Source organism: Hypomesus transpacificus, chromosome 22 (assembly GCF_021917145.1).
Source record: "Hypomesus transpacificus isolate Combined female chromosome 22, fHypTra1, whole genome shotgun sequence".
Taxonomy (NCBI): domain Eukaryota; kingdom Metazoa; phylum Chordata; class Actinopteri; order Osmeriformes; family Osmeridae; genus Hypomesus; species Hypomesus transpacificus.
The window spans coordinates 2,241,384-2,268,790 of NC_061081.1; the positions used below are offsets into that span (position 1 = coordinate 2,241,384).

The 27,407-nt window shown below is 44.1% G+C and overlaps 2 protein-coding genes, 1 long non-coding RNA gene and 2 other non-coding genes across 5 annotated transcripts; all 5 read left to right on the forward strand.

Moving 5' to 3' along the window:
• The first annotated feature begins 302 nt into the window (after window positions 1-302).
• Window positions 303-2,777, forward strand: rpl37 (ribosomal protein L37). The gene is made up of 4 exons (XM_047045063.1): window positions 303-401; window positions 1,165-1,300; window positions 1,702-1,786; window positions 2,666-2,777. Exons 1-4 carry the CDS (start codon window positions 399-401, stop codon window positions 2,733-2,735), a joined length of 294 nt encoding a protein of 97 aa, XP_046901019.1. The 5' UTR covers window positions 303-398; the 3' UTR covers window positions 2,736-2,777.
• Window positions 994-1,072, forward strand: LOC124484852. Its single transcript, XR_006958014.1, has one exon. It is a non-coding gene; the product is annotated as a small nucleolar RNA SNORD72 (small nucleolar RNA).
• LOC124484853 lies at window positions 2,382-2,460 on the forward strand. The gene has a single exon (XR_006958015.1). It is a non-coding gene; the product is annotated as a small nucleolar RNA SNORD72 (small nucleolar RNA).
• Window positions 2,778-5,309: 2,532 nt separating the features above from the next.
• Window positions 5,310-7,123, forward strand: LOC124484806. Its single transcript, XR_006958006.1, has 4 exons — window positions 5,310-5,417; window positions 5,705-5,834; window positions 6,122-6,199; window positions 6,614-7,123. It is a non-coding gene; the product is annotated as an uncharacterized LOC124484806 (long non-coding RNA).
• Window positions 7,124-8,586: 1,463 nt separating this feature from the next.
• On the forward strand, window positions 8,587-26,950 carry pdcl (phosducin-like). The gene is made up of 14 exons (XM_047045220.1): window positions 8,587-9,106; window positions 9,243-9,332; window positions 11,217-11,336; window positions 12,512-12,652; window positions 12,962-13,105; window positions 13,270-13,451; window positions 13,534-13,617; window positions 15,291-15,537; window positions 15,837-16,123; window positions 16,462-16,609; window positions 17,525-17,947; window positions 25,041-25,223; window positions 25,559-25,740; window positions 25,835-26,950. Exons 1-14 carry the CDS (start codon window positions 9,100-9,102, stop codon window positions 26,396-26,398), a joined length of 2,802 nt encoding a protein of 933 aa, XP_046901176.1. The 5' UTR covers window positions 8,587-9,099; the 3' UTR covers window positions 26,399-26,950.
• The last annotated feature ends 457 nt before the right edge of the window (window positions 26,951-27,407 follow it).

Below are 27,407 nucleotides of genomic sequence, written 5' to 3' on the forward strand. Positions count from 1 at the left end.
AGGTGTCTGTAACCTGCATAGTTAAGGTTTATCATATAAGATGTAGGCTTTGACTCCTTTAGTTCGGGTAGCCTACAATATTACTATAAAGTATAACGGACCAAATTGCCCCGATTTAACACATGCTCTTGCGCTGTTCACAAATCTGCACTGCAGTTGGGGAAAATTGGAAACATCCTGTGACTGATCAATAGGTGTCATTCGCGTATTGACAATCAGAACAATGCGCTTTCTTATAAATCGCTGTTTGTATTAGCGCATGTTGTATTCATGAATGGTCTTTTTACGCTTGTAAAGGGAGATGGTCTAATTGATGTTACACCGGAAGTACTACGGGAATCATTTAACGCAACACAAATTCCTTTTCCGTCCTCTTTTCATACAGCCACAGGAAGAAAATGGTGAGTGGAAAAATAAGCAGAAACAAATCTTATAACATCTCTTCTTTAAACTGTTCATCCGAGTTGGACCTCGTATGTTTCACAAGTTGTAAAAATAGCCGATTGAAGCCCACATATATTGTGTGTGATGAGGCTCTATTTCAAGAAGAAAAGCCATTCCTGCATCTATAGCTTCTGCCGATGAGCTTCAGCTGCTCCAGAACCCAGGAACATGTGAACAGTGCTTAGCTACAGTGTTTCAGGCCATTCGAATATTCTGTGCGAGTATTAACCTTAATGTGCTCCTGGAAAATGGACATTTTATTGTTAGAGCTAGCTTGGTTGTCTGAACGTCTTAGCCAAGATCTGTTTTCATTTGTTTAGTTCGCTAAGTAATTAGCCTGCTACAGTAGTTAGCCGTGTCTGTTGTGGCTCTCAGTTAGTTAGCTAGCATCCAAGCAATTAGTGCTTACCACGTGATGGACGCCTTAACTTGAGTCCCTGTATGTCAGGTCTCGATCAATAAACTTTGAAGGGGTAGAACGTAATTGCTTATTTCACTTTGGTGAGCTTCCTAACATAAGTGTAATATAGGATACCCCCCAGGGTCAGTGTCTTGTCAGTGATGTTCTCAATATAAATGTCTGAACTTATGATTTCCAATGATTCATATATTATGACTGAGACAAGACATTGTAAACCCTTTGGTGTTTCCTCAACCCCCACTCTGGTGTAACACAATGACACAGCTTGCCTGTCCTCAACCCCTGTTTTGCTCCTGTAGACGAAGGGGACGTCCTCTTTCGGAAAGCGGCGCAACAAGACGCACGCCCTGTGCCGTCGCTGTGGCTCCAAGGCTTACCACCTGCAGAAGTCCAGCTGCGGAAAGTGTGGCTACCCTGAGAAGCGCAAGAGAAAGTGTGAGTACCTCCTCCACCCCGCCTGGATGCCTGGCTGTTTGGGCCTTGAGACGCGCCAGTCTGCTCCGCCATGCGTGGCTCTGAAAATGTGTGTGAAGTCAGTCGTTACTGGATGACCTACAGAAAGTGCTCGCCTGACTCTTCTCACTGTGGATGTTATTTTGGCTGTCGGATGGTTTTATCGAGTCGGAAGGAGCTATGATCCTGTGTTGTGGGACTGGCAGTTGATCATGTGATTTATTTAACCCCTATTCCGATGGACTTAACAGTTTAGAGATGGTATAGGGAGAATGAGTGGTTAGTCAGGCTTGGTCCAGGCAGATGTCAATGCATTGCAATGAAAAAGTAACTTCATAATTGGCTGTGGTCATGTGCTTGTTTGACCTGGATGTGATCTGCAGACAACTGGAGCGCCAAAGCAAAGAGGAGGAGCACCACTGGCACTGGGCGTCTGAGGCACTTGAGAGTGGTCTACCGCAGGTTCAGGTGAGCATGACCAGATGGCACCAACGGGTGGCCCGGTGTTGGTCGACTGCATCGTTTCCACACAGCGGTTTAGGGCACCAGGCACATGGCAGGGCTGCCAACTGTCACACATTGGCCGGGAGACACAAGCATTTCAGCCAGTTCACTCGCTCTCACACCACACCTTGTATTTGTCACGCTGAGAAGGCAACGCCAACCGAGTAGTTCTGCTAACGTTATAAACGGTAATGGACGAGGCACAGGTACACTGAGTGACTCATCATTGGGGGGAGGGGGGGGTTGTTTTGTACGCAACAACATTTTGGTTGGCCCCACCAAATCTCACTCCAAGGTTTTTTGAAAAGTTGGCAGCCCTGTATAGAGGAAGGTCTTTCTCTGAAGGAAGAGGAGAGGACCTGTGTGACCACCATCAGTCCGCCTCTTTTCTTTGGAGAGACTTGAAATATGATTGGATGGAGGTCTAAGAGGATTTGGCCAATCCAGACTGTTCAAAATGGGGTCAGTTGTGTGTTAAGTAACAGGGAGTCGCTAGCTTTTCTGTCACAGTGGGTATGAGTGCCCACCAAAGATGGCAACATTAGTTCTACAGGCTTTGTGCTTATCAATGATGTCCTCAAATAAATGTCTGAACAAATGAGATCACAGTGATATACATTTTTATACTGAGGTAAGCCACACTGTCCTGTTTCACGAACGCTGTCTTTAGTGTGCTGCTTCAGCCCAACCTTAGGTTGGTTGAGGGGCAATTCTATGGACATATGTGAAGCCCTCTGTGACATGCTTGCGTGTCAAAAAGGGCTATACAAATGAGCCCTTGTTTGTCTAATGTACTGTGTGTGCATGCACTGCCTTATACTTGATTTACTTCTGTCTCCTTAGGAACGGGTTCCGGGAGGGCACTGCCCCCAAGCCCAAACGAGCTGCTGTGGCTGCCTCCAGCTCGTCCTAGATGACACACTTTTGTTTAATAAATGTGCTGTTAATAAGTAAATGTTGTCTGGTTTCCTGTGTTTATTTACCAGAGTACATTCTCTGAAAGTCAAGTCTTTGGGGAGATGCTGCTTATCTATGGCATATGGAAAGCCCTATTTTGCATGACATGCAGCTGCAAAAATAAAAAGGGTTCTATAAATGGCAGCCAAGAGGGAGATGTAGCAAGCCCTGGGGTGAACTTAGTACAGAATCAGAAAGGGATTTATTCGCCATGAAAGTTTGCACAGACAAGGAATTTGCTTTGGCAGGAAGGTGTATACAATAAACATATAGGAATCTTAAATTTAGATATATAGTCTAACTAAACTAAGGATACATAATCTAGCAATACTGAGTGGAATACAATTAAAATAAAATGTAAGTTGCCATAAAATGAAAGTTGCCAATTTACAGTATAAAATACAAATATTAAACGAATTGTGAATTAGTGCAAATGCAATTGTTGTAAGACATGAAGTCATTAAAGTCAGTGTGAACTCTTGGCCTTGTTGAGGAGGCCAATAGCGGAAGGGAGGAAACTGTGTGGCGTGAGATTTTGGTCCTGATGGACCGCAGCCTTCTGCCGGAGGGGAGTGACAAACGGGGAGTGTCCAGGGTGGGAGGAGTCTGCCACAATCTTCTTCGCTCGCCCCAGGGTCCTTGATGTGTCCAGGTCCTAGAGGGAAGGCAGATTGCAGCCAATCACCTTGTCCGCAGAGCGGATGATACGCTGCAGCCTGCTCTTGTCCTTGGCAGTGGCAGCAGTGTACCAGACGGTGATGGAGGAGGTGAGGATGGACTCAATGATGGCTGTGTAGAAGTGCACCATCATTGACTTTGGCAGGTTGAATTTCTTCAGCTGCCGCAGGAAGTACATGCTCTGTTGTACATGCTGCGCTGTTCTTTCTTGGTGAGGGAGCTGATGTTCAGTTCCCACTTAAGGTCCTGGGAGAGGATGGTGCCCAGGAAGCGGAAGGACTCCACAGTGTTGACTGGGGAGTCACTCAGGGTGATGGGGGTGAGTGGGCTGTGTTCTTCCTGAAGTCCACAACCATCTCCACTGTCTTAAGAGCATTGAGCTCTAGGTTGTTCTGGCTGCACCAGGTCACCAGGTTGGCCGCTTCCCACCTATAATCAGACTCGTCTCCACCAGAGATGAGCCCAATGAGGGTGGTGTCGTCCGCAAACTTCAGGAGTTTGACGGACGGATGACTGGAGGTGCAGCCGTTGGTGTACAGGGAGAAGAGCAGAGGAGAAAGGACGCAGCCCTGGGGAGATCCGGTGCTGATGGACCGGGATTCAGAGACCTGTGTTCCCAGCTTAACGCACTGCTTCCTGTCAGACAGAAAGTCTGTGATCCACCTGCAGGTGGAGTCAGGCACGTTCAGCTGGGAGAGCTTGTCCTGAAGCAGGGCTGGGAGGGTGGTATTAAAGGCAGAGCTGAAGTCCACAAACAGGATCCTGGCGTAGGATGCCGGGGAGTCCAGGTGCTGTAGGGTGAAGTGGAGGGCCATGTTGACGGCATCATCCACCGACCTGTTGGCTCTACAAAAAATTACTGAAAGTGTAGAGTAAATAATTGTGTAAGGAAGGACAGATAAAGCAAGTGGGTATATGGTACGTGATGGACAGAACATGTACAAAATAGCCATCTAAAAGTACATCATTCTAATGAGACTTGTGGATTGTAGTAAAGAGGCATATTTTTCCCATACTGAACTGAATATTGGGAAGTCCCACAATGGAGAACATTTGTTCCCACCCCAACAACCAGACAGCTGTGCATGACAGCTGTGCATGATTCCATGCTTATGAGTTCATTTACCATGATGGCGTGACTGAAGCCCCACAGATGTCCATGCAGGCCACTTACCTTTTAAACTCTGAACTCTTGCTGTCCAGTATGCCTTAAGGGCAGTCCCTCTGGTGCCAACAAGAGCAACAAGTCCCTCAATAAGAGTCATTGTGTTCCTGGAGGAAACTCACATCAGGCCCAGCAAATCATTCCTAAGTACCGTTGTACTCCCGGAACAGGTGCGTCTTAAGCCTTTTCTTGAAGGTGGGGAGACAGTCAATGTCTCTGATGGAGGTGGGGAGGTGATTCCACCCATTGGGGGGCCAGACAGGAGAAGAGTTTGGGTGGGAGCGGGCGCTCCAGTTTTCCAACTTGGAGAGGACAAGTGCTTGGACTTAGCAGCTGGGTGGAATGCTCAAACAGGTATCTCCTGATCTTCCGGATGTTGTAGAGAGTGAATCTACACGACCGGGAGACTGCAGCAATGTGGGCAGTGAGGGAGAGCTTGTCATCCATGGTAACCCCAAAATATTGGTTTCATCAGTGCATTATAATATTCAAGTGGACAATTGAGCTTACTTGGACTTCTCATCCATTTAAAAGAAAAATATGTTAAAAAGTGAAAGGGAATGTTGGGATCAAGACCTATGTTGAAGGGAATGGGGGAATTTCCTTTGTGGGGAACATCCTGTTTTGAAAAATAAGTGATGTTGGAATCTGAAAGTGAAACCAAAATACTTGACTGTATAAATGGAGCCAGACTGGCTCACATCTTCATTACTTCACTTTGTATCACAATGAGAGCATCCACTCTGCTCTTCCTCTGGATTGCGGTCTGCGGACTTGTACAAGCACAGTCCTCCGGTAAGACACTTTGTTGGTGACATTTGAGGCAGAATCTTTGTCATATCAAATTTCGTTTGATTGTTGAGCAACTGGAAAATTAACATTTGGAATTTAGAATCTATATACCTTCTTAATAGTGATGTTGTATTCCTGTAGTCAAGGAACTATTCTTTTGTAGCCTACTTATACACTGATTCTCTGAAATGACTTGCTATGTAAATATTGTCTGAACCATTCGAATTGAACACTCCAGATGATATGCTCCGTTGACTATATTTGCTTAGGGCATGTTGCTATGTTCACAGGGTCAGTTGGTGGTGGCTCAGAGAAATGCCTCTGTAAAGGGAAACTGCACGATGCTGTTAGACACAAACGAATCCAGTCTGGTCCAGTTGTGCACCCCAAGACTGTCTTCTGTATGAAGATAGAAATGATGTAAGCATTAAACATTACTGAAGACATTGGAAAACTGGCCATTATTGTTTAGAAAAGTACTCAAATGTAAATTCAGCTGCAATTTTCGAACGAGTGCCTGAAAGGAATTAGTGTTGTGGTTGGGGTGTTGTGTGTGTGTCATGTGGGAGAGGGACAACAAGACAGGTCCACACCACACACAGATAATGACCAGAAAACAACACTGAGGAAAGAAACACAATGGGAAGGAGGAGGGGAGGATGTCAGAGACCGTTTGAACCTTAAACAATGATCTTTATGATTTGTAGAGTCACACTGAAGAACAAGAAGCAGATATGTCTCCATCCAAACGGCAGGCAAGGGAGAAAAATCATGGAGATGATCATGTGAGACACCTTTCTATCTTTGTTTATTTTGGTATTGCATATCTTTTCTACTGTGTTTGTGAATTACTTTTCTACTCAAATCTGTTTATGATATGAAAAGACGCACTCTGGTTGAACCTAGACGAGAAGTTCTTTTATGAAAGAAACTGACCTCTGAATTAAATGGGCTTTGTCTGAGGTTGTAGAACCAGCCTGACCACTTGTGCTGTGTTTCCCATGTAGTAAAACTAATCTATTTTTAACTGTTGAGTCTCGTAACAGTGAACATGACTAATAATTCAGTATGAATAGCTAAGGTAAAAAGGACCGTATAATCTGACAGTGCTCATATCACTTTACAGTGAGACAGAACAAATGTGAGTAAAGCAGTGAGAATAGTCTTTCTGATTGGTCATGTTCACTTGTTTCCTTCAGTCATGGAAACCAAGGACAGACACACAAACAAAGAAGAGCCAAGACTAACAAGAGAAGGCAACAGAGAAAAAAGAAGGGCAACTATCCTGTCTGAGTGGCTCTGAGAGGAGTTGGACTGGGAAGACTGTGGTCGATACAGCCTAACACTGCCTGCTATTTCATAAGTTCTTTGTGTGGTTACTTGGTGTGTCTGATATGTTTCAGGTGTTTTTTGTAAAAAGTGCACAAAGGTCATTTTGATCATTTTGAATGGTTGTGCAACCATGGGAGCTTTACTATCTACGCATAACCTACCAGTATGTTATTTCATGTTTAAGATTGCTTTTGTATGATCATTTAAAAGGTACAACACTGTTTTGAGAAGAAGACATGACTGATCAAGTTAACTATGAATCCTATTTCTAACAATGGACCGTGGCATGTGGCAGTTGGCTGTCCTACTATGTGTTAACGATGTATAACACACGTTTGTACTAAATAAAGTCATTTATCCAGAAACATTACATTTAATATGAAGAGTATTTGTCGTAATGTGCTGTTTGCAATTTGCTTCCTCGTGGTTTTATTTGGTGGCATTTTGTGCTTTGCTAGAATCAGTTAGGTGCACCATAGTACATTCGGCCTCCAGCATGAGGTGGACTTGAGCTATAGGATCATATGTAACCAAGATGAACAAACCCAGGAATGAAACCAAGACGCACATGGAATAACATGACTTTCTACTGTAAAATTAAACAAACAGCTTTCACTCCACGAGGACTGCATATACAGTTAAGCGTGCATGATTGTCTTGCTTCCCTTGGGACCACTAGATATAAAGATGGGATGAGATATAGATGTAAAGATAGGATGAGATCTAGATGTAAAGCTGGGATGAGATCTAGATGTAAAGATGGGATGAGATCTAGATGTAAAGATGGGATGAGATCTAGATGTAAAGATGGGATGAGATCTAGATGTAAAGATGGGATGAGATCTAGATGTTCCAGGGGGTGGCTCAGTGAGTGTCCACAGTCCACAACATTCCCGGGTCTCACGACACTACGTGTTGAGATGGGCCTGGGTTTGCAGGCAGACATAAGCAAACATGGCTGGATCCGTAATCTGTGTGTGAATAGTGTGCTGGGTCACTCACATTGCATCTGGAGGGCTGTAAGAAACCCCCTTCTTGGGAAAGCCCCTGTTTCCCCCCTAATCCCCTCATTTGTGATGTCCTACTACAGACAGTGTGTCTCCCAATTCCACCGAAGAGAAGTTGAGTGTGTCAGAGGAAGGGGGACCACGGTTCATGTCAGGTTTTTGGTGTTCTGTTTCTGTGACAGAATTTTTGTTTACTTTAATTTAATGAAATAAGGTCCTGGAAAGAACTGAACGTAAACTTGAAGACTTTTATTCTGAACTTCATTCATAATCGTGGGGAAAAAAAGCACTATACAATACGCTGTCCTGACGATTCAAGGTCTCTTCCAGAAATAGTTTCTTCCCCAGTAAAATGGAAGAGTTTGGACTTCTTGGCAAACCTCCCAGAAAAATAGGAAGTTGTCCCCCTGGACAGCTTTCTCACCGCACAGTGAAAGATGTGTTGATCTCATTACTTGATTACATCCGGTCTGCAAGAACAAGTAAGAATTAAAAATAAGAAAGATTCATCCTATTCATCAAGATCCTATGCAATAGCTTGCATAGTCTTTATTGTGAAGTAAGCATTAGGCTATTAGGGGGCCCAAACATAGTAGGCCGAGCTATGAGGAGTCTTGGTCTGTCCTAGGTCTAGATGAAGCTAAACCAACCTATATATATATATGCTAGTAGTTTTTAAGGAAATCTTTGCGTCTCAAATCTAGCCTGTCAACCCAATTTGTAGGGTGTGTGTTTTCGCGTGTACGTGTATGTGAACTTGCGTGCGTGTGCCTGTGTCAACTCTTACCAGCAGGGGGAGCCAAATAATGGATAGTTTTTTCGCCTCCAAAATGCAGGTAGCCAATTTCTTCCCTGGGCGGAGGTACAGAGCACAGTTGCATATCTATGGAGACATTTGGGGTTTTGAACCAGAATTTTGGAAAGGAACTACTGGACTACGTAAGGTAGCTGTACAGGTCACGCACCTTTTCTAACGTGTAGTTTTCTATAATTTAACTTTTTTTTTCTTTTCTTGTAGGCTATAACATTTGCTGTTTCATACTCAAATTCAGCGTGAATTTGTCAAAGTAACATGTTAATGGTTTTTGTAGGGCGAGGAAGACAAAAGGGCGAGAACTACTTTTTAACACTGTGATTTTCTTTTGCCAAATGAAGATCAAATGTAACCTGTAGAGGTGTGTATGGGGGTAGGGTCTAGTGTTGCGCATATGGCTGTGCTTTCATTTGCTCGGTTGCAGGTCAGTAACTGCAGCACGCTGGAAAGTATTGAATGTTACTGCAGAGATCTGTAGCCCAACCACACACTGCTGACCAGAGCGTTGACAAAAATCTGCGCGTAGACTAAAATGAAGTGTAAGTCTTTGGGAATTCTTACGACGCATACATTAATGCATGGATATCTCAAATGTGAACAATTCTAGTTAGGGTTTATTCCTATATAGACGCTGATGCATTCTAACCCTGCAACTTTATTTGGCATTTCTTCTAGTGTCCGTCGTTGGATGTGTTTGTGCGCTTGTTCTGCTGCTGCGACAACACCTCAGTCGAGGTGATGTTGAAGTAGGACCCACTAATACAGGTAAGCATGTATGATCACCTCTAGAACGGTCAGATATTTTTCAAGTGCAGACGCGAAAGTTTTGGGCAGGATGGGATTGAACGTTGCTGGCATGCGGGTGTACTCACGTGCTTGTATGTCTTTGTACGTGGTCTCCTTCTCTTTCAGGCCTAGCCTCAGTTTCAGTGGACAAGCTTGGTCTTGTACATAACCTGGTCATGGTTAGGATGTCCTTCCCAGAAACGCTCTAACACACTTATGTGGAATTACATGCCTTGATATTTACAATGATGTGCCCATGGAGAAGAGGGGAGGGAGGGAGGAGAGGGGATGTGGAGAGAGAGACGAGTAGGAAGTATAGGAGAGGAGACGAGTAGGAAGTATAGGAGAGGAGACGAGTAGGAAGTATAGGAGAGGAGACTACTAGGAAGTATAGGAGAGGAGACTACGAGGAAGTATAGGAGAGGAGACTACTAGGAAGTATTGGAGAGGAGACGAGTAGGAAGTAAAGGAGAGGAGACAACTAGGAACTATAGGAGAGGAGACAAGTAGGAAGTATAGGAGAGGAGACAACTAGCAAGTATAGGAGAGGAGACTACTAGGAAGTATAGGAGAGGAGACTACTAGGAAGTATTGGAGAGGAGACGAGTAGGAAGTAAAGGAGAGGAGACGAGTAGGAAGTATAGGAGAGGAGACTGAAGGCGACGAGGGGACAACAAGACAAAGGAGAGGAGGAAAGAAGAGAGGAGAGCGTAATGAAAGAGAGGAGAGAGAGGAGGGCTGAACAGGACAGGGGGTGATGTGTGATAGAGATGGTGAAGCTCCGTGTTGGGACGTGTTGAGACTGAACAGAGATGGCCCTGATATGATGTCAGACGGGCACAGGAGGGAAGGCGTGTTAGCTCAGGAAAGACAAGGAACATTAGGGCTTATTCAAGGTTTGCCCATGTTTTGAGGTTAAGACCCATGAAGCACAGTATGTTTATTCAGTTGTTCCTGTCTACATCCTCCAGACAAAGTCCTGGATACATTCGGCAACAAAACCATGTGCCTCCTGAGGAATTCAAAGATGAACATAAAAGCAGATACAGAAGATGGAATGAGATCACTGTTAATTATTCAACAAGGATAACATTGGTTTGTACTTAGGTCATACAAAACCGGCAACAAAATACATTTAAAAACAACTAAAATAAACTATGAACAGGGAGCCCCAAAAAATTCCAAAATGTACATACATTGCTTATAAATGCAACTTATCTACTAATCTTCTAGTTCATTGATGTAACGACCAGTGATGTACAGTTCCCTCACTAAAGGAATGTATGACATAAACAAACTGGGTTTAAAACATAAATCAGATGAAAAGAATTTTTCCCCATAAAATGAACTTTGCCCACCCTTGTTAGCTTTGTATGTCATGTGGACATCAATCAAAAAGAGAGAGAGAGAGAGATAGAATATGTAAGAACGAGAGAAGGAGCTGAGCAAAAGCTGAGGGGAATCCTATGTGCGTGTGCAGGTTGTGTGTGCATGTTGTGAGTGCACATCCATGTGTGTGACCATGTGTGTAAAATAACCAAAGCGCTCTCATAAAGGGACACCTGGATGCCTACAAGCAGTTTGCATCCATCCATCAGTGTAGTTCCACCATGTCAATGCTCCTATGGATGATCTGGGTTCATCAGGCCACATCGGTGTTCTGACAGACGTACAGCTCGGTCCTGTCCGCTGATGTCATGACCTCATACTCTCAGCTCAACACGGATGATCCAAACTGTTTGTCTTTTTGTTGGATCTTCATGCAATCCGATGATTCAATGTCTGACTGTATTTTGCCTGACCCAAGTGTCGCATCTGTCGACTGACATCCCCTTTTCTTTCTGTCACTTGTCTTTCCCCCAGTAGTCAACCCCTGCTGTCAGTTCCCATGTCAGAACTCAGGTGTGTGTGTGAGGTATGGCCTAGACAAATATCAGTGTGACTGCACCCGGACCGGTTACCATGGAGACAACTGCTCTACCCGTGAGTACAGTCCCAATCTTCTCTTTTTATTAGTGAGCTTTTAAGGGGAATGTTGACAATGGCCTTATTTCCTGTGTAGCGGGGGATATTTCCTGTGTAGCGGGGGATATTTCCTGTGTAGCGGGGGATATTTCCTGGGGAAAGTGAGAGGAATGTCCTCTCGGCCTTGGAGGTAGCACTCAAATGCCTATTGGCCTGTTGGCAGAGCTACAAAGATATACACACACACAACACATACAAAAACACACGCACACACGCACACCCCTCTCTCCGTGAGGATGCATATGCTTTGAAAATGAGGTCATGGAAATGTTGTTCAGAACCAAGCTCCTGTTCCCAGTCCATAACATCACACTGACCCTCATTAACACTGAACCAGCTGTCAGTACATCATTACATCACAATCGGGAAGGATTCAGCTCAGTCAATTAGAGTGACGTGTATTCGATGCTACAAGGCTTTTTTTTCTAATTGTGGAGGCATATTGAGGTGGAGATTAGAATGCTGGCAGCGAGAGGGGAGGGGGGATGAGGGGAAAGAGACAGTGAAAGAAACAGAATGCTCGGTGAGACAGAGAGTGGGACAGAGAGTGCAACAAGAATAACAGATGTTGATTTCTAATGTTCCACCCAGCATCTAGAAGCTCTCCTAGTTCCCAGATACAGGCATACTACTAAACTCCAGGACTTTACATATCTACTGCTGTCTTCTGTGACTGCATGGTAATAATGACACAGGCAACGTTGTAGAAGGGTGTCTACACGATGCCGCTGAACGTGTCAAACTGGTGTGGTGGGTCTGTAGCTTCGACGCCACCTGTCACTCAGCTCCACTGCACTGCTATCGATCTGTTCTGATCACCCTTGTATAGGGATTTTAAATAACGTTGATTATTATTGGTTAATTACTGATTTATGGTTTCCATAATTTATAGCTGATTGTTGAGGTATTCATTTGTTAAATACAAACCTACGTAATTTAACATTTGTTTGACTATTTCAAAGTGAAGTCCCCCAAACAGAAACAAGATACCCTAATTGAGGTTCAGGCTAGGTTATGGGGCTAACATTAGGGTTAAGATTCGGGGTTGTGGAACACAGGGGCTAAATTGTTAGTCCCCACAAGAACAGCTATACAAACTTGTGTGTCTGCGTGTGTCTGCTTCCAACCCACAGCTGAGTTCTGGACCCGCCTCCGAACTCTCCTGAAGCCCAGCCCTAGTGTGCTCCACTACATCCTGACACACTTCCACTGGCTCTGGGACATCATCAACCGGACCTTCCTTCGGGACGTGCTGATGAGGCTGGTTCTGACAGGTTCGACCCGACTGAACTGATCTTCTGTAGGGACCTAGATAGTTATGATCGTCACCTCACAATGCCCCAGATCGTACAGTTCTTGTTTTCACCTGAAGGGGGTTTGAGCATGTTTAATTCACTAGGTTTTCAAAGACATTGATTTAGGACGTAGGATTTGTGTATAACCATGCCTGCCTCGTTATTGACTCTCCCTCAACCATATAAGCAGAGAGGAACTTCAGTGAGTTTGTGAACATCCGTGATACCTTCGATGATATCATCAGGCCTTTTGTTTGGTTCATAGCTGTGCCGATGTTTGCTTCGTAGCCAGGTCCAACCTGATCCCCAGCCCCCCCACCTTTAACTCCAAGTATGGTTACCTGAACTGGGAGTCTTTCTCCAACACCAGCTACTACACCCGCATCCTACCCCCTGTCCCTCAGGATTGCCCAACACCGCTGGGGGTCAAAGGTGAGTCTGAGGTCTGAGGTGTGTTTGTGTCCTTTTCGATCCTTTGTGCTCGTCTCCTGGCATGTGCATGTGATTGTGTGTGTGTGTGCGTGTGTGTGTACCCTTATGTGTGATCATTAATCAGCTTGCCCATGCCCCCCCCCCACACACACACACTTCCCCAGGTAAAGCAGAGCTCCCAGATCCAGAGGTCCTGGTGGAGACGTTGCTCCGCAGACGCACCTTCAGACCAGACCCTCAGGGCAGCAACCTCATGTTTGCCTTCTTTGCCCAGCACTTCACACACCAGTTCTTCAAGACATACAACCGCATGGGCCTGGGCTTCACCAAGGCTCTTGGTCATGGAGTGAGTCAGCCGGCCACCTATCTGCTACAGACTGTGTAGCCCAGCACTGTCTTATATAGACTGTTTGTGTGTATGTGTTTAGGTGGACGCAGGCCATATCTATGGAGACAACTTGGCTCGCCAGCTTCGTCTGAGATTGCTCCGGGACGGCAAGCTCAAGTACCAGGTAAACACATCTTGTCACTCAAGTACCAGGTAAACACATCTTGTTACATCCAGTGTTGGGAAGGATACTTTCAAAAATTTATTACAGAATACATGCCCAAAAATGTATTTTGTAACGTATTCTCTTCCGTTACTCAATCTGAGTAAAGTATTCTGAATGGTTGGATTACATTTACATTTATGCATTTAGCAGACGCTTTTATCCAAAGCGACTTCCAAGAGAGAGCTTTACAAAAGAGCATAGGTCACTGATCATAACATCGAGGTAGTCCCAAACATTGCAAGCAGCCAAAACATGAAGCATACATTGTGAAAAAACTAAACGAGTGCCAAAAGGGAAGGCCCATAAGAGCATGCAGTTATTACAATGTGGATTACTTACACATTGAATTGCAATGTCTAAGTTTAGGAATGTGGTCATCGAATCCTGCTTACTAAACTGCATTTCCCGATAACGATGGATCTTAGTTGCTACGCGGGGTCTCTAAGAGCAAAATAACAAAACATTATTATTTAATACGTGTTTCCCGAACATGCTCGTAAGGAGAACCCTCGTATGTGTCTCTTAAGAACTACTTGAGAGTGGATGAGAGGTACGCTTTGGCCAACCAGGGTACGCAAGTTTGCATCCCCGTGCATGTGATGGCCATGCATTGGCTTAACCAATAGCATTGCAGAAGGAAAGAACGAGAGGCAATGACATGGGAGGGATAGACGTAGACTAGTTGTGTTCGTACAGTGTAGAAACCACCAGATAGAAGTTCTGGGAAATGCATGGAGTTGCATTAATTTATTTAGAAAGTGAATAAACTTGTGAAACAGAAGTATCGTAAGGTAATCTATTTACAACTATAACTGTAACAGAATACAGTTACTCATAATTTGTATTGTGAATACATAACGCCGGTACATGTATTCCGTTACTCCCCAACACTGGTTAGACAGATATGTACCAGAGATGTACACAGCTAGTAACTTCATAGTAACAGAGATCCTTGTAAATACGACAAATGTTTGCTTTAGCCTGCATGGTGGCCAGAGAGGCAAGCTTTCACTGTTAGAGGAAGTAGAAAGCTTTCACATGCAGTAATAAGTCATTAAATAGTTATTAGTACCTGAATGTAGACGTGGACCATTCACTTTTGATGGTCTTTGTTTTCTTAGAAATAATTGCATTTTTGCTGATCAGTTGGAATCCAACACTTCGGTAGGAGCGGAGTAGGAGAGCATTTTTCAGAGACTGACATTTCGTCTCAGTTCTCCTTCTCAGCTATAGATGTATTGAAACTGGATTGATGGTCATAAGCTAACCAGAGAGAGGTGATGCCATGGGATCCGTCTTTACGGAACAAACATCCTCTTTATAGCTTGGTTCAGCAGCTACTGTTTGGGTCCCAAGATTGGACATGCTGTAAATGTGGTGTAGAGGTTGAGAGAGATACTGGGATAAGGTACTGCTATTACTTGCCAAGGTGTGTGTCTGTGCTCACGTATTGCCTAATTCCAAGACTTTTCCCATCCCAAAGGGCAGGCCTGGTCCAGAAAACAAAAAAGCTCAAGCTCCAAAAATTCTCATAAATGTAATCCACGTAACGGTCTTGTCTGAGCCTGCAGGACAGGAATTCCAAACTATGTCTTATAAGCTGTAAACAAATAACAAACTCCCCTCCCAAGGTGATCAAGGGGGATATGTACCCTCCCACGGTTGCCGTGGCCCCTGTCAAGATGCACTACCCTCCGGGGATCCCTGTGAAGAACCAGCTGGCCATCGGCCAGGAGGTGTTTGGTTTGCTGCCCGGCCTGAGCCTGTACGCCACCCTGTGGCTGAGGGAGCACAACCGTGTGTGTGACGTGCTGAAGGAGGAGCACCCCACCTGGGACGACGAGCAGCTCTTCCAGACCGCCAGGCTTGTCATCATCGGTGAGGCGGCCCATGTTTTTCACTGTTGGGGGTAGAAGGTATCTCCCCTTTGTGGTTGTACCAAGGCTAGTGTGCTTTTAGCTTGTTCAGCTGATAGGGAGTAATGGATGTTGAATTGAGTATTCAGACTGTGGACTTAACTGGGTCGCGCAAATATCAGGAACAAAAAGGTGTGTTCGACTTGGCAATGGTTAACTACACGCACACAGACTTACTTGGGAGCCTACTTGTGAACACGCCTCAGGATTGCGTTTTTCCTCCCTCTCCACCTCCCTCTCCCACGCGTTTCCCTCCACCAGGTGAGACGATCCGTATCGTCATAGAGGAGTACGTCCAGCACCTGAGCGGCTATCTCCTGCAGCTCAAGTTCGACCCCACGCTGCTGTTTGGCTCCCAGTTCCAGTACGGGAACCGCATCTCCCTAGAGTTCAGCCAGTTGTACCACTGGCACCCCCTCATGCCCGACACCTTCCTCATTAAGGACGACGAGCTCACTTACCCCCAGTTCCTGTTCAACACCTCGGTGCTGACCAGCTATGGCGTGGAGACACTGGTGGATGCATTTTCCAAGCAGGTGGCTGGGCAGGTAAAGATGTCTGCTGTGCTCCCCTTGTGGTTGTTGGGAATACATGTTCTGGTTGCTGTGTGAATGTGTTTGGTGACTTCAGTGATGGTGTTCTTTGCTCTGACAGACTCTCAGAAGTAAACAGTTTAACAATGAACCATGTTCTTTTGAGAAAACTTTTAAGAGAACTTTCGGAGAAAGGGTGTCAAATAGCCTTCTTCGGTTCTGTGTATTTGACCCTGAAACCGGTTCCACTGTTTGTTTTACAGGTTTCTTCGACAGGGACAAATGATATATTCTTTGTATCTTCATCGATGTCTTTTTTTTTGGTGGTGGGGTCATACTGTTTCATCCTGCAGATAGGGGGAGGCTACAACATCCACAACGTGGCAACCAGGGTTTCTGTGGGAACCATCAAAGAGTCCCGACAACTGCGTCTGCAGTCCTTCAACGCCTACAGGAAACGTTTTAACCTCAGGCCTTACACTTCCTTCTCAGACTTCACAGGTAGGACCCAAGACTTTCACCCAAAGACACACACACAGGCACACGTGCGCAAGCAAGAAGCTAAGAACAAGTCATCATCTTGTGAGGAAATGATGGGATTAAGAGAGTGCGTGTGAATGGTTGAAGGTACATTCTGCACATATTTGGAGAGAAGCGTCAGCTTCATTGACTCTAAGACATGCTCCGTAGAAGCTTAAGAATAAACAGCCACAGGCAGGTTGGCAAATAGCATGGCCTACGTATGTTGTGGTAGTGAACGGAGCATGGTACAACAGATGACTTCACTCACATTCATGGGGCATTGCGAGGTGTTCAAAGGCGGAACTTTCCCTTTGAATTCCCATGATCTGCTCAGAGGCCACATTCAAGGTTTCACATGAGCTACTGTACAGCCGTGGCCAAAGGTATTGGGAGCGACATACATTTTGTGTTTGCAAAGCTTGCTGGGCCTTGGCATAAAATGACTGCTAACATCATTTCAGTAAGTCTTATCATCAGCACAGGGGAAAGTGTGAACTAGTTCTAGACAGGTTAAATCACTCTGTCAGTCTGATTGGATTTTAAGAGCAGATTGACTGCTGTAAAAGAGGGGACTATTTGCATATATTGAAAATGTTCACCCCAAAAAAGCTTAAAAAAATATGAAATGTGGCTTATTGTATTCCAGTATTCTATAGAAATGTTTCCTCAAATACTGAACCAGCAAACTTTGCAAAACACAACATTTGTCATTGCCAAAACGTATGGCCGCGACTGTACAGTTCCCAGAACAACTGTAAGGTCATAAATAACCCGTACATTTTCACTTTTTAAATGCATTTCTTTTTCTCAAGCACACCTTGTGTTATTTTCATTGGCATGTTGCCTGTTTTACGATGGTACAACCCCCTCTCTAAGATCATAATCTGTCTGCAGGTGAGAAAGAGATAGCCCAAAAACTGGAGGATCTTTATAGCGACATTGACGCCCTGGAGTTCTACCCTGGCCTGCTGCTGGAAAGGACCAGGCCGGGGGCCATATTTGGAGAGAGCATGGTGGAAATGGGGGCACCCTTCTCCCTGAAAGGCCTTTTGGGAAATCCTATCTGCTCACCAGAGTACTGGAAGCCCAGCACGTTCGGAGGCCAGACAGGCTTTGATATGGTCAACTCTGCCACCTTGAAGAGGCTGGTGTGTCTCAACACACAGACGTGTCCCTACGTGTCCTTCAGTGTCCCCAGAGAGGGGACACCCAACACTGGGAAGGGGACACCGAACACTGGGAAGGGGACACCCAACACTGGGAAGGGGACACCCAACAGTGGGAAGGGGACATCTACTAAAGGAAGTGACGAGCTTTGACACACCGGACGTGGAAGTTGTTGACATTTTCTGTCTGTCTGTCTTGAATACAGTGGAGATCATTTAGGCTCATAACAATCTGCTGCTAATCATTTGGATGTTTACAGAGAACTTCAGTTCTGGCATAGCAGATGAGATTCACATTGGACTGAGAGCTGAATGTGAATTTAGAACCCCACAAGACATTTGTGTGTCTGTGGCAGTATGCCTATATGTGCGTTTGTCTGTCTGTGCATGCTGGAGTTTGTCTGTGTGTGCATTTGTGAGTGTATGCGTGTGTTTTTGTGTGTGCATTTGTGTGTATATTTGTGTTTTCATGCAGATAGTGTGTTTATGTATGTTTTTGTCTGTGTGTGTATATTCATGTGTGTTTTTCCATCCATGGCCTATGCCAGTGTTGCCTCTCTTCAAAATATTTGTCAGATTTTTCTGCCAATGGCTAATGTAATGAAGAATACTCTGAAAAAGAATACTCATTAAAAATTCAATAACAGTGTGAAAACAACCATACTCAAACAGTGTTGCCAGATGATTTTGATTACATTTGAAAAGACCTCTCAAAGAACGTTTTCGAGTTTCCTAAAGGTTTGCACATATTTAACATTGTAGAAATTCACTGCAAGTTGTTTGTTGAAGATTTATAGTACAGCTTTACGATGCTGGTCACAGTCAGGTTGAATTCCTGCATGAAGAGATACAACGCCATCTCCTGACAGTGTTGTGAAATGCAGATGTTGAAAACATTTGGGAATGCTGGGTGTATATTAACCAGACCTCTGGTAAGTCAAGGCTAGCATGTCATTTGGATAAATGTATTTTGTGGCAAGGATCTCGCAAAAGAAGGGTTGTGAAACTCCCAAAGAAGAAATGGACCAAAAGTAACCAGGGGCTTGAAGACAGCTGCAGCCATGCAGTGTACTAAGGTGGGAACGTCACAGGTAAAGAGGCGGGTAGGATTTAAAGCAATTACACCAGAGGGGAGGAGTTAGAGCGATTACACCAGAGGGGAGGAATTAGAGCCATCATACCGGAGGTGTGGTCCACCCTTTTGGACAAAAGAAAAGAAGCTTGCATTAAGGATGGAGCTGCACCAGAGGCTACTCCAGGCCAAAGGGCAGGAAAAAGGCAAACTATGGAAAGGATACTCTTCATGATGCTACGGGTCACAACCCTGAAGGTCAAGGGTATATAGACAAACAGACGAGAATGGAGGGATTTTCTATACCCTCCCGCCTTAAGAGGCCCCGTTTGAAGACAAAGACCGTCATGTTGAATCTAATTCTGTGCTGAATGTGTGTATTTGCGAGGAACAGAGGAACAGTATGAGAATCAACAACTGTTTTAAAACCCTACTTTCAGGCAGGCCTTTTACACTGTCGAATGGAAAGAACGATAGACTAGTTATGAATGTAAATTTGTAGTGGTGTCCTTCGGTTAATGCTTGTTATACATCTTTTATCAATTTCAAATTAGATACCTCTATTTGACCTTCTCGCTCCAACAAACATGCAGAATACGTATTTCTGCCATGCTATTGATGGTTGTGTTCTTTTTTATTTTTGTCTGTATTACCCATACATAGACTGATATACAGGGGCCAACGTACCTGTGCCAGACCACAGCTGACATTCGACAGACTTGGTTTATGTTCAATTAGTAAAAAGAATAATTTCAGGCCATTAATATTGTTCATTCAGTTGTGATCTTTTATACAGTGCCCTCCAAAAGTATTGGAACAGTGAGGCGAATTCCTTTATTTTTGCTGTAGACTGAAAACATTTGGGCTTGACATCAAATAATGAACGTGAGACCAGAGATCAACGTTTCAGCTTTTATTTCCAGGTATTTACATCAGGATCTGATGCACAACTAAGAAAATATCACATTTTGTTTGAATCCACCCATTTGTCATGTGAGCAAAAGTATTGGAACAGATATACTTAAAACATATTTAAGTGAATAAGACTTAATATTTAGTTGCAAATCCTTTGCTTTCAATAACTGCAGCAAGTCTGTGACCCATTGACGTCACCAAACTTTTGCATTCTTACTTTTTGATGCTTTCCCAGGCTTTCACTGCAGCCTCTTTCAGTTGTTGTTTGTTTTGTGGGGTTCCTCCCTTCAGTCTCCTCTTAAGCAGGTAAAATGCATGCTCTATAGGGTTTAAGTCTGGAGATTGACTTGGCCAGTCTAATACCTTCCATTTCTTGCCCCTGATGAACTCCTTTGTTGTTTTGGCAGTGTGTTTTGGGTCGTTATCTTGCTGCATGATGAAGGCTCTGCCAATCAGTTTGGTTGCATCTTTCCTTAAATTGGCAGACAAAATGTTTCTGTAGACTTCCGAGTTCATTTTGCTGCTGCCATCATGTGTTACATCCTCAATGAAGATTAATGAGCCCGTCCTAGAAGAAGCCATGCAAGCCCAAGCCATGACATTACCTCCACCGTGTTTCACAGATGAGCTTGTGTGTTTGGGATCATGAGCAGTTCCTTTCTTTCTCCAAACTTTAGCCTTTCCATCACTTTGGTAAAAGTTAATCTTTGTCTCATCAGTCCATAAAACTTTGTCCCAGAATTTTTGAGGTTCATCTCTGTACTTTTTGGCAAATTCCAGCCTGGCCTTCCTATTCTTCTTGCTAATGAGTGGTTTGCATCTTCTGGTGTAGCCCTTGTACTTTTGTTCATGAAGTCTTCTGCGAACAGTAGATAGTGATACCTTCACTCCTGCCATCTGGAGGTTGTTGCTGATCTCACTAACAGTTGTTTTAGGGTCTTTCTTTACAGCTCTCACAATGTTTCTGTCATCAACTGCTGATGTTTTCCTTGGTCTACCTGTTCGACGTCTGTTACTTAGTACACCAGTAGTTTTCTTCTTCTTCAGGACATTCCAAATGGTTGTACTGGCTATGGCCAATGTTTCTGCAATGGCTCTGATTGATTTTCCATCTTCTCTAAGACTCACAATTGCTTGTTTTTCACCCAAAGACAGCGCTCCGGTTTTCATGTTGTTTTCACCTCTGAATACAGTCTGCATAGACAAAACCTATCTTACCCAATCTGGACCTGAGTGTAGACATTCAGTGGTATTTATTGATTGAATAATGTATGTAATAGGACACACCTGGGCAACAAAACACACCTGTCAGTCATATGTTCCAATACTTTTGCTCACGTGACAAATGGGTGGGTTCAAAAAGGTGATATTTTCTAATTTGTGCATCAGATCCTGATGTAAATACCTGGAAATAAAAGCTGAAACGTTGATCTCTGGTTTCACATTCATCGTTTGATGTCAAGCCCAAATGTTTTCAGTCTACAGCAAAAATAAAGGAATTGGCCTCACTGTTCCAATACTTTTGGAGGGCACTGTACATTAAATGTAAAGATGTATGTTTGTTTCGTTGGATGCAGATGCACTATTTTGGGGGGGAAATAGCAGACTGGCAACTTTCAACAGAACAAATTTATATATTTTGCAGATATTAGTTAAAAAGAACCTAAGACACCCTCTAGTATTTTGTTAATTTAAGTTATGCCCAAACCCGAGGCATGAGGGGTGCTGCATAAGTTTCTTAAAAAACTTTAAAACGTTATCGTTGGTACAGTAACATGTTTGATTATCATAGAGGGAAAGAATCTGGGAACAATGGACAAAACCAAAATACTCTGGAATTTCATGTGTGTTTGTTTGCTTTGGCAGAGTGGTGTGACCTGTTGTAAGAGCACCAGGTTACCGTAGCACCTCAGACTGGGTGGATAGCACCGCTTCAGTCCTGCTTTGTTATACGTCTGACTCCCGTTCTCATTTGACTATTAAGAACATGAACAATTTAGACCAGCACCATGTTTTTTTAGGACCTGGAGGAAACCAAGCAGAGGTGTGATCTTCTCCTTCCATACCTTCTCCTATTGAACTAGAAGGGATTGGATCCTATGGGGACGAACTAGAAGAGATACAATCATATGGGGACTAACTAGAGGAAATATGATCCTATGGGGCCTAGCTAAAGGATATATAATCTTATGGGGCCTAGCAAGAGGAGATATGATCCCCAATGGGAAGTTGGTTGACAGAGTCGTATTGATCTACTAAGACAAGTTATTCCATAACTTTCTACTTTTCTTCCTGCCGAGCCTATAGTTGCAACTAAGCGGTCTAGAAAGATAAACCTTGCACTTTATATCAGGGGGCGGGATGCAGGATGTTAGCGAGTGAGGGGGAGAAATCTGGGAGTGTTCCCTGCTTAGGCACCATACTGGTGGGTCCCTCGCAGCCAGGGACCTGGCGCTAGACCTGGGGGACAGTGTGGTCATTTGGCTACTTCAGTTCTTTTAAATTCAACATTGAATGATAATTATTGTTTTTAATTGTGGAGGGAAGTGGGATAGTTCTTAAAACGTAATGAACAGTTTTTTATTAAAGCATGAATATTTTTCTGGTTCTTCTATGACCAACATTTCTCCCATCCTGATGCGTCACATGAACACACAACGTGAATATGGAAATGAGGCTTGAGGTACATTCAATATTTTATTTTATATATTATTGTCTACATCACATCATTGCATGTTATTTAAAGTTTATTTTAAGTAAGTATAAGTTTATTTTAAGTAAAATACATATCAAGTCATACAGAATTATTTATTATACAATTATTTAATAAACAATAAAGAAATCGCACATAGCCTGTACTATTTGTCTACATTTATAAAGGCCACAATATACATTTTTGGTATAAATCAAACATCGTATGTACAATTATACTTTACATAATGACAACTAATACATATATTTCCTTCCCAAGAGAAGGCTTAAGACGCACTTGTTCTGGGAGTACACGGTACTTAGGAATGATTTGCTAGACCCGATTCCTGTTTCCTCCAGGATCACAATTACTCTTATTGAGAGACTTGTTGCTCTTGTTGGTTAGTAATGGATTTAAATGATTGTACTCGCTATGAAATATTTTACTGTTGACTGCTTTTCTACAGGTACACTTTTGCACTTTTTGAGGTTCATGTTGTTTAATTGTAACTTGTTTAACTACATGCTCTTATGGTTCTTCCCTTTGGCACTTATTTGTTTTTTTCACAATGTATGCTTCATGTTTGGGCTGCCCGCAATGTTTGGGGCTATCTCGTTGTTATGATCAGTGACCTATGCACTTTTGTAAAGCTCTCTCTTGGAAGTCGCTTTGGATAAAAGTGTCAGCTAAATGAATAAATGTATGTATATAAATTAATATATGTTTAATTATTAAGTGAGATCTAGAGTTCAGGATCTCTTGCCAGAACAAAAGTGTCTCTCTAAGACTCCTGACCAACTGAAGCTCTTCCCACACTGGTCACACTAGTACGGCTTCTCTCCTGAGTGAACACGTTGGTGTGAGTTTAAGTGTCCTGAATGACTGAAGCTCTTCCCACACTGGTCACAGGGATGAAGGGAAAACATGGCAGCAGACGGCTCTGATACGAGCCAGTAGCTCAGTTGTGAGTGGCTGTGGAACTTCGCCATTGCTCTCTTGTGGCTGCAGATTGTAACTACGAAAAGCATTGCTAATATTGTGTTCGAGGATAAGGTACCTCCTTCTTCACATAATTGGTTCTTTCTGCCGAGGTAGTCGTAGGCTAGTTTTTTGATTGGCTAGTCTGTTTCATCAGGTCATTGTTGTCTGAAAGGTGAAGGGAAGTAGACTGCGCCCAGCGTTGAGGAGAGGAGATATATTTTGTGGCTTGGTGGTTAGCTACATTTTTAAGGTAAGCAAATACGAATTGATTTGCTAGAGCAGCAAAATTGAAAATATGTATTAAGTCGGGTTTTCTCGTCGACAGCATTATCTGCAGATATATATTATTCAGTCCAACGAACTCTAGTCTAGGCAGCGCTGTTAGGTTGCCAACCTTGGTTAGCTAGCACTAGCTAGACAGCTAGCCATCTTGAAGATGTCAGGTTGGTCTAGCTATTGGTAGTGTAAGGTGAAATAAAATAAATAAAACAATTCACAGTGGATATAAGCGATATCAAATTGGAAGGGCATAATCTCTCTAGCATCTTCCAAGTTTACGTTCGTTAGGTAGGCAATAGACGCAGTGTCAAGTGCACTGCTGCTAGCCAACTAGCTTCGTGCCTAATATTGTCTGGATAAAGCAAGGTGTCAGTCCGATATCTAGTAGCGCCTAGTAAGCAATTTAGTTGTTTTCTGTATGAATTCCCCATACTGCCAGTGTTAAATAGCTATACAGTTTAAACTGAACATGGATATGTTTTAAACTCTGCAATAGGCTATATAATGCCTATGGCTAGTATGCCATGAGCGAGGGCCATTAAGTGAACTTCGTGAAAGCCTCCTTGTCCTTTACAACTGAAAGGACTGGACTGCAGGCAGTGTGTCTGCTTTTCTGTCAGTCATCGTGTAAGTCATCTTTAGAGTGGTGCTTAGCAAGAGGGATTTGTGTTTCAGCTCCCCCAGTCTCTCCCAAGCTAATGGATTAACCTAGGGCCTTGAGGTGAAGCTTGCTTTCCAATCTGACCCACACAGACTGCCGAATCTGTCTTTTTAACTTCTTTCGAGAACATCATTAGATGAGGACAGTTAAGCTTTGACGCTTGGACAATGTGTGTGAATATATATACATATATAGATATCTTTTTTAATCCTGGGGATTTAAATGACTGTAATCCATAGTTAATAATCAAAATGACCCACTTCTTTTTGTGTAAATGTGTCATTTATAGGTAGGTTAGTCTAGTGCAATCTGTGCATTAAGGGATTATGCTGGTTAGTTCTACGTAGTGCCTTTGTTGACATGATGTCCAGGTTTTTATTGCTCCTTTCGGTAGCCTAATTCAAACAAACACAAGCTGAGCACAAGTTTAGCCCCAAAATCATTTGTGTGTACCACTGTGACCCACAGTGTGGGAATTTATTTTATATAAAATAAATAAATGAAGCCTCTGTTTTTACTTATTGAACTAAAAGCTGTTCTTGTGGATCTCTTCTCCAACTCAGTCCCCTTATGTTACCATGTTGTTCCCCAGCCTGTCACCTGGGCCCAGTCATTCCACACACTTCCTCCTTGTCCCAGGTGAGCGGTAGTCATGACGACGCTGGATGATAAGATCCTGGGGGAGAAACTCCAGTACTACTGCAGCAGCAGCGAGGACGAGGACAGCGACAAGGAGGATGAGGAGGGGCAGGCCAAGACCATCCGCAACCCAGACGTGCTGGAGCCAGAGCTGGAGTACAGCGCCGATGGCAGCGCCATCAATACCGGTAACACACACACACACACCTTTGGCCCACATGGTTCATCATGCAAATACTGTCTATGCAAACATGCTCACTCCCCTTGCTTCTTCTCCAGCTGGGCTTTTCATTCTCCGTGTCTTTCAACCTTTCTATATCTATGGCTTCTCACACCATCCCAATCCCTGCTCATGCAGTTTTAACTCGAGCAAATGCTGTTTCCAAAAAAGATAATCAATGCTGATGCTCAAAAAGCCTGCTTTAGTGGAGATAGGGGTATTGACCATGATATCCATGTCAGTGATGGAGTTAGTGTTAATGCTGATAATATCAATATTGACGACGCCGATGCTCCTGCGCAGGGCCGAAGGGGGTGATCAACGACTGGAGGAAGTACAAGCAGCTGGAGGTGGAGCAGCGCCAGGAGCAGAAGAAGGAGATGGAGAGGCTCATCAAGAAGCTCTCCATGACCTGCCGCTCGGACCTGGACCTGGAGAAGGACAAGGAGAAGCAGAAGGACCTGCAGGACAAGATCCACAGCAAGGTGGGCGAGAGGGAGGGGGAGAGGAGGGGGGAAAGGAGGATCAAACAAGTGTTTGATGATGAAACAGAAACCTAATTTGTGTGTGTGTGTACAGATGACCATGCAGGAGTACAACATGCTCCAGGAGGGCGAGGACGATGAGGACTTCCTGAAGCAGTATCGCCTCCAGCGCATCGAGGAAATGCGGCGCCAGCTGTACCGCGGCAAGCGCTTTGAGCAGGTCTACGAGCTGAGTTCCGGCGAGGAGTTCCTGGAGGCCCTCGACAACGAGGACAAGAGCACCCTGGTCATGATCCACATCTACGAGGCCGAGGTGCCCGGCTGTGACTCCATGGCGGGCAGCCTGCTGTGCCTGGCGCAGGAGTACCCGCTCATCAAGTTCTGCAGCGTCCGAGGCTCCGCGATCGGCACCAGCGCCCTGTTCCGGGGCAGCGCCCTGCCCGCCCTGCTGGTGTACAAGGGAGGGGATCTGATCGGGAACTTTGTGTGCGTCACCGACCAGCTGGGGGAGGACTTCTTTGCGGTGGACGTGGAGGCGTTGCTGTTGGAGTACGGCCTGCTGCCCGACAAGCAGCTGCTCATCCCCAAGACCATCCGCAACGGGGCCATCACACAGCACGCGCAGAGCGACGAGGACTCTGACCTCGACATAGACTAGACACACGCACACACGTACACACACACACGTACACACCTGACATCAACTAGGGCCCCTAACGTCTTCTATTCTGTATCACGACTCGGCACATTTGGCACACAAACAGACACACAACGACTGAATTGCATTGAACCCGACTGGAGCATGCAGCACAACCTCGAGGGTTGTGAAGGACATTCACATTCCGTGTTGCTCGTGTGGAGCTGTCTTCAACATGTTTTTTGGGTCTAAATCACCCCTAGCTTACTTTAACTAGGTAACACAGATTATCCTTTTATTTAATATGCACAACGAATATATGCAGACATTACACTCTGAATGACATGTTGTATTTTTGACTGTAACTATTTATTCTTTAATTGTGGAAAAATCACTTGTCTGTTTTCAACATCTCTTTCTTGTGCATGTTCTATCATGACTGTACTTCCCCCTGTAGAAGTGGGGAAAAAATCCTGTCCCAAACTGACTTTTGTGTTAGTTTTATACCTTTTTTTTATGTTTGGTCATTTAAAACCTGTTAAGATAAGAATTATAAAACGTAGCTGGATTTGATTAACCGTCTGCTTCTTCTCTTTCTTTGGCGGGGGAGGGGTAGGGGGGTCATGGACATTACCCATAAATCATTATTTTATCCTGTCCAACCCGATATACAATGGGTTTTACAGTAAAACATCTAATAGGACTCCATGAGATGGATTGGACTGTAGAAAGACCAGGAGAAAGAAACGTTAGTTTCTGTTTATTTTGTGTTCACAATGGTGGTCAACATGAAGGATAACATTCTGTTGTGTAGCAAAAAATACAGTCATATATACAACAGGAATCCATGAAGTGTTATTGTTAAAAGTAAAGTAGTTGACCCAACTAAAATAAGATAGATAGCTACAGTTATTAAACAAGCACTTAAACACATTTCCAAACTTGAGTTCATTTTCAGCCAGACAGTCTCAGATAGTTTGCCATCTGTCAGCATCCAACAACAACTCTGGCCTTGTTCTGTCACTGTAGC

Excerpts from the sequence above, each read along its gene's own strand:
- pdcl (XM_047045220.1), top strand. Across the intron at positions 12,653-12,961 it reads GATGAGGCTGGTTCTGACAG|CCAGGTCCAACCTGATCCCC; the intron begins GTTCGACCCGAC and ends TTTGCTTCGTAG. Across the intron at positions 25,741-25,834 it reads AGGACAAGATCCACAGCAAG|ATGACCATGCAGGAGTACAA; the intron begins GTGGGCGAGAGG and ends GTGTGTGTACAG.
- rpl37 (XM_047045063.1), top strand. Across the intron at positions 1,301-1,701 it reads TGAGAAGCGCAAGAGAAAGT|ACAACTGGAGCGCCAAAGCA; the intron begins GTGAGTACCTCC and ends TGTGATCTGCAG. Across the intron at positions 1,787-2,665 it reads GTGGTCTACCGCAGGTTCAG|GAACGGGTTCCGGGAGGGCA; the intron begins GTGAGCATGACC and ends CTGTCTCCTTAG.